We start from the raw sequence: 16,322 nt of genomic DNA, 5'->3' as shown, positions 1-16,322 counted from the left end.
ATCTGCGCTCCATTGATAATGGCTTCTTATAGTCGCGGTGCTCACGCTTACCTCCGAATCAGTCCACTCAGAGTTGATTGACCTAACTCGGATCAGCTTCTCTGAAACAGAAAACTCAGAGTTGTTAATCTCTCAATAGACCAACTCAGAGTTCAAGTTTAACCTCAGAGTTGGTTGAACCTCCTTTCTGAAACAGGCCCCTGGTACACTGTGGCCTGGCTGACTGCTTGTTTCCAATCAACCAGCATGACAGTGGGCTTAGTGATTGTGGGGAGCGGGAGTCCATAACCCATGTCATTTACAATTGCAATAAGTATAGGGAAGAAAGGAGACATGTGCATAAACAGCTCCACCATTGAATATTTCCCCCTTTTCGTTTCAATCCTTTGTGTCAGTGTGTGATTTGATTTATTAGTTAGACGAGCAGTCATTCATTTCCTCCGTGGAACTGGTTTGGTAGAATTCTGATGAACACCTGGGGGGGGCAGCATTACACACACGAGTGTACAGCCGGTCACTATTAGAAGAAGAAGAGAGCCAATGTGGGCTGAACCCGGACCCCGGACCGCCCTGATGCAGGTCCGCTGGTCGGTGTCCACGAGTGTTCGCGAGCGGCTCGCATTTCTGCGTCCGCCCGCTCAGGAGTCCTCAGCGGGCACGCGCGTCTCTGTGTGATGCGCTCACGATGCCGCTCGCTCCCGCGAACCAGGCCCAGCTGATTCGGTCCTGTCAGAAGGACGACTACTACCGAACGGTTCTGAGAAACAATGCAAACGAGGCTGTTCAGACACTGGCAGGTAGGAACGCTCGGACGGTTTCGGAACTACTCGGATGTGCTCCCGAAACTCTCGGGAGGAAACAAATTCTTTCTGAACCGGAAGTTAAAGTAATGACCGGAATTCCACAACTTTTTTGTTTTTTAACAACTTTATTGCACATTATGCCATTTTACAAGAAAGTACTTTTAGGTATGCAATAAAACAAACACAACAGCATATATCAAATACACATCTGTAACATACAGAGGAACAAGAATAGAAATATAAATAAGCCAGGGGGTTAAACTCTATGAAAAAATACTGAATCTATCACATACAGACAATGTTCTGATTGCTTTTTGCTTCTCTGAATTTCGATTACTGTTGATATATTGAGCTAAATCAGAAAGGAATGCAGTGAAACAGGGTTTTCTACCAGAAAATTTACATTTATGGATATGGAATTTAGCCAAAATGAGTAAAAGATTTAAAAGTAAACCAGAGTCCTTTTGCATATGTTTTGATATTAGACCCAACAAGACATCTTTCCAGAATAAGACAAAACAAGAATCAATTTTATCATTAATAAAATCACACAACTTCTGCCAAAACACCTTCACTTTGGGACAATACCAGAAAAGATGAATAACTGTTTCAGGGGAATTACAACCAAAACTACACAGTGTCTCAATGTTTAACTTAAATCTATTTTTAACCTTATTAGTGATTAAAAATTTATTGGGTATTTGCCAAACCTCCTTCCATGCAATATCTGCAACAAACATGTTCCAATAAGACATGCTACGAGGTAGTGAAACAACGTTCGTTTGAAATAATGTTCTAATGGATTTGTTGTTTTTCCTGGGATAACCAGTCAGACATATTTTCCCCACAGGAGTATTAATGGGAGAGAGTAGAAAAGGCTCCTCAACATGAACTCTGTGTTGGAACTTAAATAACATGCAGACACCAGAGGGAATAGCTCCAAACACTCTAGCATATTCTAAAGGGGGAACAGGGAAGTTAAATTTAGATAGAAATTCCTCATAAGGTAAAAGTAAGCCCTGGTTGTGAAACACAAAAATAATCTTATTTTGAAACCAATGTTCTATGAAGAGTGATTTACGTTTAAATAAAATGTCTCTGTTATTCCAGATAGAATATTTGTGAGGTGAAAAGTTGTGTTTGTATACAAGGGACCATGAAAGGAAGGCTTGGCGATAAAATGCAGATAACTTCAGTGGGATTTTACATACATCATAATTACACATGAGAAAGAAATCAACACCACCAACTTTAGACAAAATATGAAGAGGTATAGTGTTCCAAATGGAGCTGGGATTTCTAAAAAGTTGTTTCAGCCAATTAATTTTAAATGTGTTATTTAAGGTATAAAAATCGAGAAAATTGAGGCCACCTTTGTCATAGGAGTTCATGAGAACTTTTTTTTTTAAGTAATGGGTTCTGTTTTTCCAGATGAAATTAAAAAGCATTTTGTCAATTTCTTTGATAATTTTATCATCAACATGAAAGCCAAAGCTGCGTATGTTAAGCGGGAAATACCTTCTGCTTTGCTGAGTAAAATCCTTCCTCTCAAAGATAAATCTCTGGAGAGCCACTGATTCAATTTCCTTTGTGTTTTTTCTATTATTGGGTTAAAATTTAGGGAGCTTCTTGCATGTTGGTCTTTTGTTATTAAAATACCTAAATATTTCACTTCAGATTTAACTGGAAGATTATTCAAAGTGGTAGCAGCACATTCTTTAATTGACATTAATTCACATTTATTCACATTCAGACAAAGACCGGATGCCTTTGAAAATGTCCCAATAACGTCAAAAGCAACAGGAATTTGCTTTTCATTTTTTAGAAAAAGTGTAGTGTCATCTGCAAGTTGAGTAATGATTAGTTCTTTGTCAATGAGATTGATGCCTTCTACTGCACTGGATTTAATGTGATCTGTTAACAGTTGAGAAACTAAAAGGAAAAGATACGGAGAAACTGGACAACCTTGCCTAATTCCTCTCTCTAGATTAAATCTGGGAGAGGTGCCACCTGCTAATTTAATAGAGCTGTTACAGTTTTTGTATCATGTAACAATAGCTGATTAAAAGTATTCTCCAAAACCAAATTTTTTAAGACAATGAAAAATGAATTTATGTTCTACGGTATCAAATGCTTTGTAAAAATCCAGAAATAAAATAAAACCATTGTCATTTATAATGTCTGGATGATCAAGAATGTCCAAAACTAGCCTGATATTATTCATTATATGTCTTCCTGACATAAAGCCAGACTGGGTCTCATCAATTACTGAGTCCAGTGTCAGTTTTAGTCTCTTAGCCAAGATTGTTGCAAAGATCTTATAATCATTGTTGAGTAGTGATATTGGACGCCAGTTATCTAAGAACAATGGGTCTTTTCCGGATTTTGGAATTAATGTCATCAGGCCTTGAGTCAATGTCGTAGGAAGAAGTTCTTTATCTATACTTTCTAGAAACATTTGATGTAAAAAGGGAGACAGATCCTCAGCAAAACATTTATAAAACTCTGAAGTCAGCCCATCTGTCCCTGGTGATTTATTAGATTTAAGTTGTTCTATGGCCTTTTGCACTTCCTCAAGTGTTATCATGCTTTCACATTGCTCCTTTTCACTTTCAGTGATGGTCTTAACTGTTAACGAATCTATGAAGGCATCTGTTGAAACTTGACTAAATTTAGAATTATAAAGTTTCTGGTAAAAATCACAACAATAGTTAGAAATGACTGTATGGTCTTCTGAAATAGTTCCATCTATATTAATTCTGTGAATGCTACTACCTTTAGAATGGTGTCTCTCCAGATTAAAAAAGTAATGTGAATTTTGTTCACCGTTTTCAAGCCATCTTGATCGAGATCTCACAAAAGCTCCCTTGGCTTTTTGAAGATATAAATGATCCAGTTCAGTTTGAAGGTTGGAGAGTTGGAGTTTATCTTCATCTGATAGTGTGTCAGCTGCATTTTGACACAAGTGAGTGATTCTTGAAATGACATTAGCTTCATGTGCTCTTCTACTTTTAGCTTTATCACTACTTACTTTTCTGAGATATTTACTTATTTCAAATTTAAAAAGCTCCCAGTGTAAACCTTATTTCTTGTCTATGTTAGCTTTAGACCAAAAATGTGCTATTTCTCTTTTGATTTGTTTTTTAACATTGTCATTCAATAAAATAGAGCTATTAAGTTTCCAATAAGCTGAATGAGTGGCATAAGACTTAGAGGTGGTAAACCTTATCATAATAACTATGGCTTTGTGGTCTGTAAGAGGAGTGGGGCAAATGTTTACATCAATCTGATCTATGGCAACACTTTTTGAGATCAACCAAAAGTCAATTCTGGACTGACTTGTACCCGTTTTGTTACTCCATGTAAAGCATTTGACATCAGGGTTTTTCCTTCTCCATATATCATGGAGGTCAAATTTCTCCATAATTTTTTTTAGCTCGGTGTTGCTTCCATCCGGCGCACGAGGAGGACACCTATCTGCATTATTATCTGGGACATTATTGAAGTCACCCCCCAACAACATGATAGCATTTGGAAATTTTTCTAACCATTTTAACAATAGGTTTTCTATAGAGAAAAGAAGTTGATCATTTTCTTTGACAGTGTTGTATCCATAAATATTGGCTGAAATAACAATATTATCATCACATTGTAGTATTTGCCAAATATAATGACCTGATGGATCACTTTCAGTAAGTAAAATATCCCCACTAAACCTATTTTTTTAGAGTCGTTACCCCAGCTGATCGCTCTGTACCGTGTGAAAACCACAAGGAATGACCCCATTGACACTTCCAGAATTTGACATCATCAGATATTGAATGAGACTCCTGTAAAAAACAGAGATCTGACTGAAACTGCTTAGCAAAAAGAAATAAAGCTTTGCGTTTAACATTGTTGCGTAGCCCCCTGGCATTAAAAGAAACAAAAGATAGTAAACAGATTAACTAGAACAATAAACAACACACAGAAAAAAGATTTTGTTTTATAAAAACTATAAAGTTAGTTAACAAACAGTGCAATATCGAGAACAGCACCAAAATAAATTTTAGCAGCTTTAGGAGAAAAAAAAATGTTAAACTCCTTTTTTTTCCCCTTTCCTCCCCTTTTTTCCTTTCCGCCCCTTCTTCCTCCTTCCTTTGTGACCCCCCCATAAAAACAAAACAAGAGGGAATCATCTCAAATAAAAAATTGAAAAGGGATTTGGGAGGGGGAAAATGTCCTGAGAATACAGATGAGAACATACTGGACCCCTCACATGGTTGGAGAAAAACAAAAAAAATAAAAACAAAACAAAAAAAATCTCTCTTCTTCATTCATTTTTCTTTCCTTTCTTTAATCACGGGTGAATTTCTGATCCATTAATAAATCCACGGCCTCCCACGAAGTAAGCCGCCTTTCCCTCCTCGCGTGCTTTCTTGATTTTCAGCCACAGCTCCTGCCGATTCTCCCTGTCCTCTTTAGTTAGGTCCTCGTTGAAGTGCAGGCCTTTGGCTTGGAGAAACCCGTTCTTCTTGGCCGCTCTCCAAACCTCTTCCTTCAGACGCCGGGAGATGAATCTGATCAGAACCCCTCGAGGCCTCGGGTCCTCCTGGCGTTTTCTTCCCATCCGATGAGCGACATCAACAGCATCGGGAAACTTTTTTTTTTCTGAGGGCAGAACATGCTGGCGAATGTTTATCACCTCCTCACGCACGTTTTCCTCTTCAGCCTCAGGAAGACCGTAGAGCCTCAGATTCCATCGTCGACCATAAGCTTCCACATCTGCAACCCGTGCCAAGCATTTCGATGTATATTCCTCATTTTTTTCCACACGTTGTTCCATAGCATCAACTTTGTCATTTATGAGTTTAATTTCGGAACGGACAGTTTCAACCATTTTTTCAAGAGCATCGCTTCTTGAGTTGATCAGATCGGCGAGCATGTTGACTGCTTCATCCGATTTCATAGACCAGGGCAAAGTAGGCCTTTTAGCAAGAGGAGGCTTACTTGGGGTCACTGGGAGTGAAGGAAATTCTTCCTCTGAAGTCACGGGTATGTCCATGCTGCTGCCGGAGTAGTCGTGCTCGTCGGCTAGTAACAAGGTAGCGGAGCTTTGTTTTTCTTTTGAAGATTCGCTTCTTTTAGGAGGTTTTGGCATTTTGAATGGTGGGAATTTTTAAAAAGTATCCAAAAACTTCAATCCACAACGTTCCCCGGTCGTTTTAGAGAAAAGGCAAAATCTTGCTGCTTCAAAAAAGCTCAATAAAAAAGTTAGGTGCTCGGAGCTCGATATAAACAAACCGGTCACGCCGCCATTTTGCCGGCCCCCGGAATTCCACAACTAGACCATTCTGACTGCTGTGGTCATTCTGTGTAGACTGTAGTTTGGAGAACACTGAAACATCGAAGAATATTAGGAGAACAGGTCTAAAGGCACCAAGACACTGTTTGATAAATACCTATAAGGTTTGAGTCACCAAAACATTAGAGCCTGATTTAGTTTGTTCACAGTCATCTATCTGGCCTTTTCTGATTGAACATTAACAGTCATTTTAGTATCTTGGGTTTAAAATGAGGCTTCAAATAGATTTTAGCGTCACTGGACAAAGAAAAACAAATGAGAGAAAGATTGGGAAATTGTTGTTTGACATTTTTATCACAAAACAATGATAGAATAAAACACACACACATTTAGGAAAAGTCAGGGTCCTTTTGGTTCATATTATTTTTGTAACAGTTTTGATGCTGAAAAGTTTGAAGCAGTCAAAAGGACCGCCGTGAAACCGTCAAAGTGAAAACCTTTACTGTGATGGGACTTTCTAAACATTCTGAAATGCAGCAATTCTAACTGACTAACAAAGTCTTTAGGGTTTGACGGTCCATATTTTTTTGTTTTTTGAATCCATCTGTAGGCGTCTTTGATCTTTAAGTTTTCCTGGTTGGTAGTTTTCTTCAGACTGTCCAGACCAGGGGTCCCCAAATCCAGGCCTCGAGGGCCGGTGGCCTGCTGGTTTTCCAGAATCCCTGCCTTATTGCTGATTACCTGGATCAGGTGTGTTTAGCCAATAAGGAGCTTCAATGTCAGGTTGGTTGGAAAACATGTAGGCCTGGATTCTGGGACCCTGGTCCAGACTGTTCTTGGTGCCACTGCCCTGCTTCTTCTCAGTTACCTCTGCCCTCCAAGCGTCTGATTGGCTGAACTCACGTCCAGGAGCTCAGCAGCAGACCGGACACACCTGTCTGAGGGCCTGAAATTTTCAGCTTTCTTTCCTCCATCAGGAGGTGTTGGGTCAGTGAGCTGACGCGGTCTGGTGTGTGTTTAGGATCCAGACTCTGGCTGCACTGGAGGAAGGAGGTGGAGCTTCTGTCTGACGTGACTTACCTTAGTCTGACCACACTCTCAGGTAAGCTTTATCTGTCAGACATGAAGGCGGCCTCTATTGACGCAACTCAGGTGTGGGTTTGGCCTCACAGGTTTTCAGACGTTGGGGGAGGAGTATGTCAACATCGTGCAGGTGGACCCCTCCAAACGGCAGATTCCCTCCCGGGCCAGGCGCAGTCTCTTTGTCCTGTTCCATGCCTTCTTTCCGTACCTGCTGGACAAGCTGCTGGTGTGTCTGGAGAACGAGCTGGAAGGCAGTCAGGATGGCAGGCGGCGGGCAGCATCGGCTGGGTGGGGCCTAAGCTGCTGGCTGAGGCTGTGGGTGCAGAGGGGGGTGTGCCTACTGACAGGGGAGCAGAGGAGGGTGTGGCTTTCAGCTGTGGGCATCGCACAGCAGACTGTGGCGCTTGTGCACCGCCTCCACACCACCCTCTTCTACCTCAGCAGCTCCTTCTACCACCTGTCAAAGAGAGCGGCTGGAATCAGCTACGTGAGTCCTTCATGCACCACATGGGGGGGGGGGCAAGGCACGTGACGGATCCCGGCCAATAAAAAACATCTGAAATGTGTCTTTTAAACCACAACTTTGCCTCCTAAACTGTGGGCATGGCAACGATACAGACCATCTGTCTGATGAAAACTGGTTCTTTAACGAGGTAACCAACGGAATCGCAGACAGAACATGTTTGAAGGAAAATCACATCCAAACTCTCACAAGCATCTTAAACATTCCCTTTAAAAATGTCAGGATATTTCCTGAAAGGAGAAGGAAGCTCCTGCTATTGGGCCTGAAGCAGGTCAGGGTGGTCCTTTCCCATGAACAGCACCGTTCCAAAACATACTGGGGGGTGGCTGTCACCCATGGCAACAGAAACAGAGAACGAGGCAAAATACTGATGCAAAAACAGTTTCAGCAGGAGATGCATCATGTTTGTGCACAGCAGCTGAGGGCAGGTTAGACAGGTTGGTGTGATGGGCTTTTGCTGTGGTGCAGCTGCGGGTGGAGGGCCTACGCGGGGACGACGCCTCAATCAGGACAACCTACAGGCTGCTGGCTGCTGTTTCGCTCCTGCAGCTGCTCGGCAGCGTGGCTCTGCAGGTGGGCAGCTTCAGGCAGAGACAGAGAGCCCGGCAGGAGTGGAAGCTCTTCAGAAGCCTCAGGTCTGTCTCCCCGAGTCAGGTCTATGTTACTGACAGACTGTTTTATCTTTGAAGCAGTTTTCATCAGTGAGGCGATCTCTTTGTTTGCAGTCCTGATCGCCCTCAGAGCCCCGCCCCTTCTGCCGCCCGCTGCATCCTCTGCCTGGAGGCCCGGAGGAACTCCACCTGCACACCCTGTGGACACCTGTTCTGCTGGGAGTGCATAACTGAGTGGTGCAACACCAAGGTAGGTCTGGCGTCCTGAAAAACAGAGCATGCAGCAACACTGCCCCTCTCCCAAAAAAGACCTAAACATCCCGGTACACTACAGTCCCTGACAAAAGTCTTGTCGCTTATCCATTTTGTAGAAACAAAAGCGTATAACCTCACTGTTAATGAATCCATTGGTTTTAGAAATGTCTCATATGAAAGCTAAAACCCTCCCAAATTATGTTCAATATACTAAAATATAATTGCTTCACTGAAGAAAGATTGATCATTTAATGAACACAGAAAGGTCACATTTTGGCAAGACAAAAGTTTTGTTGTCTACAGAGAGTAATGTGAAAATTTAACAAATAATTTACTTCAAAAACAAAATTATGTTGCATAACATCAGTGAATTAAGTAGTGCTACTGTGAGATCCATATTTAATATCTTGTATGACTTCCAGGAGCTTGAAGGACAGCATCCATGCGGTTTGACAATGATTCATACAATTTATGGATGAAGTCATCAGGAATAGCAAAGAAAGCAGTCTTCCATGCCTCCCAGAGTTCATCAAGATTCTTTGGTTTGGTCTTCCATGCTCCCTCTTTCATTCTACCCCAGACATGCTCAATGATGTTCATGTCTGGTGACTGGGCTGGCCGGTCCTGGAGCACCTTCATCTTCTTCGCCTTGAGGAACTTTGATGTAGAGATGGAAGTATGTGATGGAGCACCATCCTGCTGCAGAATTTGACCCCTTTTATGGTTGGGAATGGAAGAGGTAGCTAATACTTCTTGATATTTTAGGCTATTGATATTGCCTTCCACCCTGCAAATGTTTCGCACACCCCCATACAGGATGTAACCCCTGACCATGATTTTTCTGCCACCAAACTTAAATGTTTTCTGGGTGAATCTTGAGTCCATGCGGGCTCCAGTTGGTTTCCTGTGATGTAATTCAACTGAAGACTCATCTCCACCGTCTGCCACTTTTCCAGCGTCCATCCTTTTAGCAGGCTCTGGGCCTTGGCAAATGCCACACGTTTTTTTCAATTGCCTTTTGTTTAGTGCTGGTTTCTGGGCACTGCTTGGACCATGGAGGCCATTTTCAGATAGAACTCTACAAACTGTTCTGGTTGACACAGGGGCTTGAGGTGACCAGGCCTGGTGGAGCTCTGCTGCAGGGGAAAAGGGGCTGGCCTTGGATTTTCCAACCAACAAACGGTCCTCCTGAGCAGTTGTCTTGTGGGGTCTGCCGGACCTCGGCTTGTCAACAACATCTCTAGTCTCTTCAAATCTTTTTCTTATTCTTTGTACTTGACGCTGAGACACATTGAAGGTGTCAGCCACCTCAGCAGTGGATCTGGTCTTCAGTCTCTTGATAATCAACGCTTTGGTCTCAGGGTGAATCTTAGGCATGTTGTCAGAGGTCAGGTTGCAGTTGATGTGAAGGCCTGGTGTGCTGGGGTTCTTTTTAGACACACCCACTAATTGATTGATCAGTAATTGCTCACAGGTGAGGCTGTAATCTAGGATTGGGTGCATCATATGACAAGGCGACAAAACTTTTGTCTTGCCAAAATGTGACCTTTCTGTGTTCATTGACCCTTGTGCTATCTTAGATGACCCCCCCCCCCCCCCCCTTCCATTGAGGTGTTCTCCCTACCATGACAAAGGTGGATAAAGGTGGAAAGATTTCATTTAATCCATGGACACCAGTGAAGATCACAAATCATTGAAGAAAAAAGGTTCAGAGCTCTGTCTAGTGGGTCTAGATGACCCAACTCCCAACGTTAATGTGCCTAGGATAGCACAAGGGTTAAATGATCAATCTTTCTTCAGTGAAGCAATTATATTTTAGTATATTGAACATATTTTGGGAGGGTTTTAGCTTTCATATGAGACATTTCTAAAACCAGTGGATTCATTAAAAGTGAGGTTATAGGCTTTTGTTTCTACAAAATGGATAAGCGACAAGACTTTTGTCAGGGACTGTATATTACCAAAAGTATTGGCTCGCATGCCTTGACTCCCATATGAACTGAAGTGCCGTCCCATTCCTAACCATAGAGTTCAGTGTGATGTGGGTTCACCTTTTGAAACTGTTACAGCTCCAACTCTTCTAGAAAGGCTGTCCTCAAGGTTGAGGAGTGTTTCTAGGAATGTCTGACCATTCTCCCAAAAGGTCATAGGTGAGGTCACACACTGATGTTGGTGGAGAAGGCCTGGATCTTAGTCTCTGCTGACTATGCAGAAAGTGGGTGACCTCTTTGCACTCTGAGCTTCAGCATCCTCTGACTCCTCTCCATCAGGTTACCTGGTCGACCACTTGGTGGCTGAGTTGCTGTTGTTCCCAAACTCTTCCATGTTGTCCTGATAGAGCTGACAGCTGACTGTGGAATATTCAGGAGAGAGGACATTTCACCACTGGATGTGTTGTACAGGTAGCATCCTATGACAGTTCCACCCTTGGATTCACTGACAGCGGCCCATTCTTTCACAAATGTTTGTAAAAACAGTCTGCATGGCTGAGGGTTTGATTTTATACACCTGTGACCAGGATGAGTTATTAGGACACCTGATTCTGATCATTTGGATGGGTGAGCCAATACTGTGGTTATACAGTGTATGTCTGCACTGCATCAGCATCCGGGTGTTTGTGTGCATGAAGCAGAAGGTTCATTCTACGGGGAGCATTTATTCTTCTTGGACAAACTCTGCACGGGGGGTTCTGGTCTGATGCTCCCTGCAGAAAATCCAGTTCAGGCCGTTTCAGGTTCATTTTCACAGATGTGATTGACAGACGCAGAAAAACCTGCAGTATGAAGAAAGATGCTGGACTGAGGTCCAGAACCACAGAAAACGATGCTGCTGATGTCACAGTAAACGACCACATCCATGCTCGTTAAATACATTTGACTGTTGTTTTTTTAATCGAATAAAGTTATAAAAATGTAAAACTGTTAAGGAATGGCAAAGTTTCCAAACATTGAACCTCCAAACCATTTTTAAAATACTAGAAGCCAAAGTTTGGGAAAAATGCTTTTTGCTGATTGGATTGGCCTGATGTTAATGAGAAACTTGATTACTTTGAGGATTTGGGCAGCCCCTCCCTCCGCTTGTCATGTCATCTGCTCTGAGCTTCTGAATATTGAATGAATGGAAATTAGTAAAAACTCAGAAATGCTGTAAAACTTTTGGGAAATCTGCAGAAAACAATGTAAAAACCATGGGAGAGGTGAAAAAGTGGAGTAAAAAGGAGAGAGCTCTGGAGGAAGTTTGGATATTTCCTTCAGTTCTTAATTCTTAAAAAATATTTCCATGTTTTCTAGTGAGCGTGAACCATCTATACATTTCAAAACTTTAAAGTCGAGAAAAGGAAAGAACCTGCTGGAAGAGTGTGGGTTAAATAGTCTGTGTGTACTCTGGGGATTATGTGAGTCCAATGATTTCTGATTTTCGGAAGGATAGACGGACTTTCACATGAATCTTAAATTATTTAAAATCCCAATGAAGGAATCTGGTCTAATCTGTGTGAGGAGTTCTGTTTGGGTTTTAAACTCTTCCCCTTCTGTCAACGGTCCATTCAGGATGAGCTCTACTTCACCAATGGTGTCTTTCTGCATAAGGTTCAGAGAAACCCATTCAGGTTGAGAAAGTAAATGTTTTCTTCAGACCATCACTGGTCCCGGTCCAACAGTCCTGTTAAAAACAATGGCAGATGAAGCTTTGGGCCGTCTGCTGAGGCGCCTGAGGATTTGCAGATGTTTATTCTTCCTTTGTTTCTGAAACAAATCCCATCCTAGCTGACCTGGACCTGCTGTCGGTGAGCAGGCATGCGTGCACGCTCCTCTAGGAAAGAGGCCGCAGACATGCTTGGGTCCAGCTAGAGGAGCCAAAGCTAGAGCTAAAGACCCGTGCTGATGTGTGCTCCTGTCCTCAGGCCGAGTGTCCTCTGTGCCGGGAGACGTTCCTGCCCCACAGACTGGTGTTTCTCAGGAACTTTAGCTAGAACAGCAGGACCGGCACCACACCGGAACAAGTCTTCTGCAGCGCTGAGCCCCCCCATGCTTGCTGACACTTGCTGAGAAAAACCCTTCTGTAACAGTTGTAAATATGACCTTTGTTTTTTACCAAGTTTGGTTCAAACCTGTTGAAACAATAAATTTCTTTCAGGTGCGAAAACAGCTGTTGGCTTCCGTGTGTTTATCTTCCACATAAACAATAATCCAGATTCATTTAGTGCACAGATTAAAGACAGATTTTTTAGAAACCTTCTGTATGAAGGCAAAACATTGGAACAGAAACCTCTTAGATATCCAATGTGTTTTCTAAAGACTTCCTCTGTCTCACAAAGCATTCAGCCATTGATTAGTTTGACCAGAAGTCTGACTAAAACCCTGGAGCAGCGTTTGGCAGCTCTGCAGAAACACTGGGACATGGCTGACCCCAACCCGCTGCAGCTGTGTCCTGCTGATGTCTGTCCTGCTTCTCAGGATTCTTCCTTTGGTCCCTTGAATGTTTTTATACCCAAAGGGAAAGTGGAAATTTGATGAATTTATTCGGATGACAAACTCAAATGATTTCAGGTGTCGCACAGAATGTCCGGTGAGGGCTGTCTGTGTCCAATCTTCACTGCAATCTCTATGTTGGTGTGGTTCTGTTTCTGAGCCGGTCATGCTGCTCTGAAGGGTCATTGAATGAAACGGTTTATTTATGCTTGTTTTAGAAGGTTTCCAGCTCTGAACTAAATTTCTTAGAGATGATTGGAAACCTGCTTCTGTGGTGAAACATTCAGGAAACCTCACTGTCTCTAGAAAATTATTTTGTAACATCCTCTTTTTGTCCTCTGCAACCCCTCCGGTCTTTCAGTAGCACATAATCATAAATCACGCGACTTCACTTTCACTCTTGGGGCAGGAAATACTGAGGGGTTAACACCCCCCCACACCATTTTAAGTGAAGCAACAGTTTGGTCTGAATCCTCTGCTTCTCTGAAAGCCCGTCCAGAATGTTCAGGAGTGGAGGTGTTGCACAAATACCTCCACCCCTTTCATGCATGCACACATGCAGAGCATGCCCAGGAGTGTGCTTCCTGCTAGCACATACAGTAGGGTGGTGCTCCAGAAGGCCAGCAGGTACAAGCTCCTATTGCAGAAGCGCCCCCCCTCCCTGAAGGCGGTGCTGTTCAGTAGCATCTCTGCTGTGAAGCTCTTTTGGAGAGTGCTGCTAAGGTTCGTCTCATTCTTCTGGTAGTTTGGTGGATAGATGGAGTAAACCTGGTAGCTGCCTGCAGAGAGACGACACATCACTGAGGTGCACACAACCCTGAGTGTGCATGTGCCGGGACCAACCGAAGAGGATCCAGAGGAGGAGGAGCAGGATGAAGATGGCCCCCAGGGTCCAGGTGATGCGAGCAGGAGCTGCAGAGCAAAGCAGCTTCTGCACAGTGAAGAAGACCATCATCAGCATAACCCAGATCCCAAAAACCAGGACATAGATTGGGAGCAGAGGAGCAGCTGGACACTCGTGCATGAAAGCTGCACCTGGAAACAGAAACATTCCTGAGAGGAGACAAAGATTCCTCCAAGAGTGCTGGATGGAAGGGTTCTGCTGGTTCAACACCCAAACCCTTCCTGTTGGGTCTCCACCTGACCTAAGCTCGCTGCCTCGTTCTTCTTGTAAACCCACCAACCCTCAGGCTCAAATGTCAGCATCAAAAAGTGAGGGTCCCTACACCCAAAAAGCAAAGCAACTGTAACATCAGAGTAACATGAATAAAAGCTTGAAGATGATAAAAAAACGAAAGAAAACATGCACATTTGAAATACTTCTTTGCTTAAAATGAAGTAAAATTAGAACAAGTGTTTCACGCACGTGTGAGCCAGATTGTTATGAGCATAAAAATAAGTCCAGTTAAAGTCCAGAAAAGCGCAGCGCGAGCAGTGGCACCACCATGGGGGGCCGACACCTGGCCACCCTACGACTGCTCCACTACCCAATATAGACTGTGGAAGCATCAGTTATGCATTTCATCCCAAATGCAAAGCCTGCAGGCGGCAAGTCGCTCTGATCACCTAAACCGGCCCACACCCCCCCTTTCCCTGCTGCCTTTGCGTGCGCAGACATCTACAGACAAGTCGCTGGATGCTGAACACGGATAAGACGGTGAGGCTGATCTTCCTTTGGGGTTCACTTCCTCATTTGAACCCTCTGAGCCTCCAGAGCGGGTTAAACAAAAGAACCAGTCTCAGTTCTTTAAGATGAACTTTCTTTTATTACTTTTTCCTTAAGTCCAAAATGGTGACTGACCGCGCGTGTATGCCCTCCACACGCGCTGCCCCCCCCTCCCTTCCTGCATCGCACGAGCACCGGTTTCGGCACGCACGCACGCACGCGCATGCACACCCACACATCCCAAAACATTTCGTTTCATGCCTATTAAATATTTTCTGTGGGTATTTTAACAATCTCTTTACTTTACTTTAGATCACCTCATCTGTATTGTGCGTGAATACTTGGTGCAAATTCTCCACATCATCAGCGGTGGTGGATGTGCCATTACTTTTTATTAATATGTAAAAAAGGATGTCCCTGTCACATGCCCCTCTCATTTTATGGCACTATTTAAGCATTGGTTGTTGTGTTACTCCAATATTTTGATTTGTTTTTGTCCTGTTTCCACAGAGTTACCTAAACTCATTAGTTGAAGCTTCAGAGAATTAAGAGAAATTCAACATATATTCTTATTTTAAGAAGAAAAGTACAGCAGAAGGAGGGAAAGAGATAGTAGGGAAGAAACAGAGGAGTACTGAGGAGGAGGACGATGAGACAGAGCAGCATTAATGACAGAAGAGAATGAAGAAGACAAAGATGAGACGGCATCAGAGGAGGGACAGTCAGCATCATTGGTCAGAGAAACAAGGCAGAACTCAGTATAAGTAGGGGCTTGACCTGTTCCTGGACCAACAGGTGAAGTTAGAATTATGTTGCCCTAATAATAAAACTGTTTCATGTTTATTAGTCTGAATAGAAATGTCTACAGATATAATTCATAATTACCATGGAAGGGTATTGTTATTTTTATTTCAGAACTGATTTCACTTTGTGTTTATTATAGATATCTCCCAGTCAAGAGCCGAACAGCCCAAGCAGACACACCTAAGCATTAAATATAAACAAAATAAAAAATATATATATCAGTGGTAAATACTACTAATGATATCTACTAGTATCTATTAGTTATTTTACTATTAGTATCTACTCTAAGTTAATGGAGCCGGTTTAGCTCATGTTGGTTTGCAGCACCTTCCGTCCGTGAAACCAGAGTTCAAATCCGGGCTGCTCCCTATTCCCTTCTCTGCTGCTGTGCCAGTCCCAAGCCCAGATAAATTGAGAGGGTTGCATCAGGAAGGGCATCCGGCGTAAAACATTGCCAAGTTAACCATGTGACTCATCCTCAAAAGAGAGGTTGTTTCACTGTGGCAACCCCTGATGGGAAAAGTCAAAAGAGACAGACAGTTGTACTATAAGTTCATGTTCTACAAAATATTAGTAGGTATTTAACTTTCTGTTAGTTTTTAAAGGTTGTTTTACTACGTTTAGTAGAATGAATTTTAAAAAATATAGCTCATGGTTTTTGTGTGACACGCCAAGATTTAAAGTGGCCCCCTACCGACCACCCCCATGAAAAATTTCTGAAGGCTTCCACTGAGCGCGAGGAACAGCTAAGATACTGCAGGACCCTGCAGCTCCCAGGCCTTTGGAGAGGACCTGAAACCACCCGCGGAAGGGTAAGATAGGCA

General features: G+C 42.9%; 2 protein-coding genes across 4 annotated transcripts in view; one reads left to right on the top strand and one right to left on the bottom strand.

Moving 5' to 3' along the window:
- The first annotated feature begins 522 nt into the window (after nucleotides 1-522).
- Nucleotides 523-16,322, top strand: part of pex10 (peroxisomal biogenesis factor 10) — a 22,513-nt gene continuing 6,713 nt past the window's right edge. Inside the window, exons 1-6 of one of the 2 annotated variants that reach the window (XM_023957100.2) lie at nucleotides 523-797; nucleotides 7,109-7,189; nucleotides 7,260-7,657; nucleotides 8,162-8,328; nucleotides 8,419-8,554; nucleotides 12,461-12,704. In XM_023957100.2, the coding sequence (XP_023812868.1) occupies nucleotides 686-797; nucleotides 7,109-7,189; nucleotides 7,260-7,657; nucleotides 8,162-8,328; nucleotides 8,419-8,554; nucleotides 12,461-12,529 (963 nt within the window). In that variant the 5' untranslated portion in view covers nucleotides 523-685 and the 3' untranslated portion in view covers nucleotides 12,530-12,704. Of the gene's footprint in view, nucleotides 798-7,108; nucleotides 7,190-7,259; nucleotides 7,658-8,161; nucleotides 8,329-8,418; nucleotides 8,555-12,460; nucleotides 12,705-16,322 lie in introns of those variants that run through there. The other variant, XM_078950017.1, reaches the window with a different exon arrangement.
- LOC144993963 (uncharacterized) overlaps nucleotides 13,397-16,322 on the bottom strand; it is a 7,675-nt gene continuing 4,749 nt past the window's right edge. For both annotated transcript variants that reach the window (XM_078950019.1, XM_078950018.1), the window contains 2 exons: nucleotides 13,872-14,063; nucleotides 13,397-13,807 (listed from right to left, as the gene is read on the bottom strand). In XM_078950019.1, coding sequence (XP_078806145.1) covers nucleotides 13,533-13,807; nucleotides 13,872-14,063 — 467 coding nt within the window. In that variant the 3' untranslated portion in view covers nucleotides 13,397-13,532. The remainder of the gene's footprint in view (nucleotides 13,808-13,871; nucleotides 14,064-16,322) is intronic.

This window comes from Oryzias latipes, chromosome 7, assembly GCF_053564925.1.
Source record: "Oryzias latipes strain Hd-rR chromosome 7, Olatipes_Hd-rR_3.1".
Lineage (NCBI taxonomy): Eukaryota > Metazoa > Chordata > Actinopteri > Beloniformes > Adrianichthyidae > Oryzias > Oryzias latipes.
This window is presented reverse-complemented; position numbering and strand designations above follow the sequence as displayed.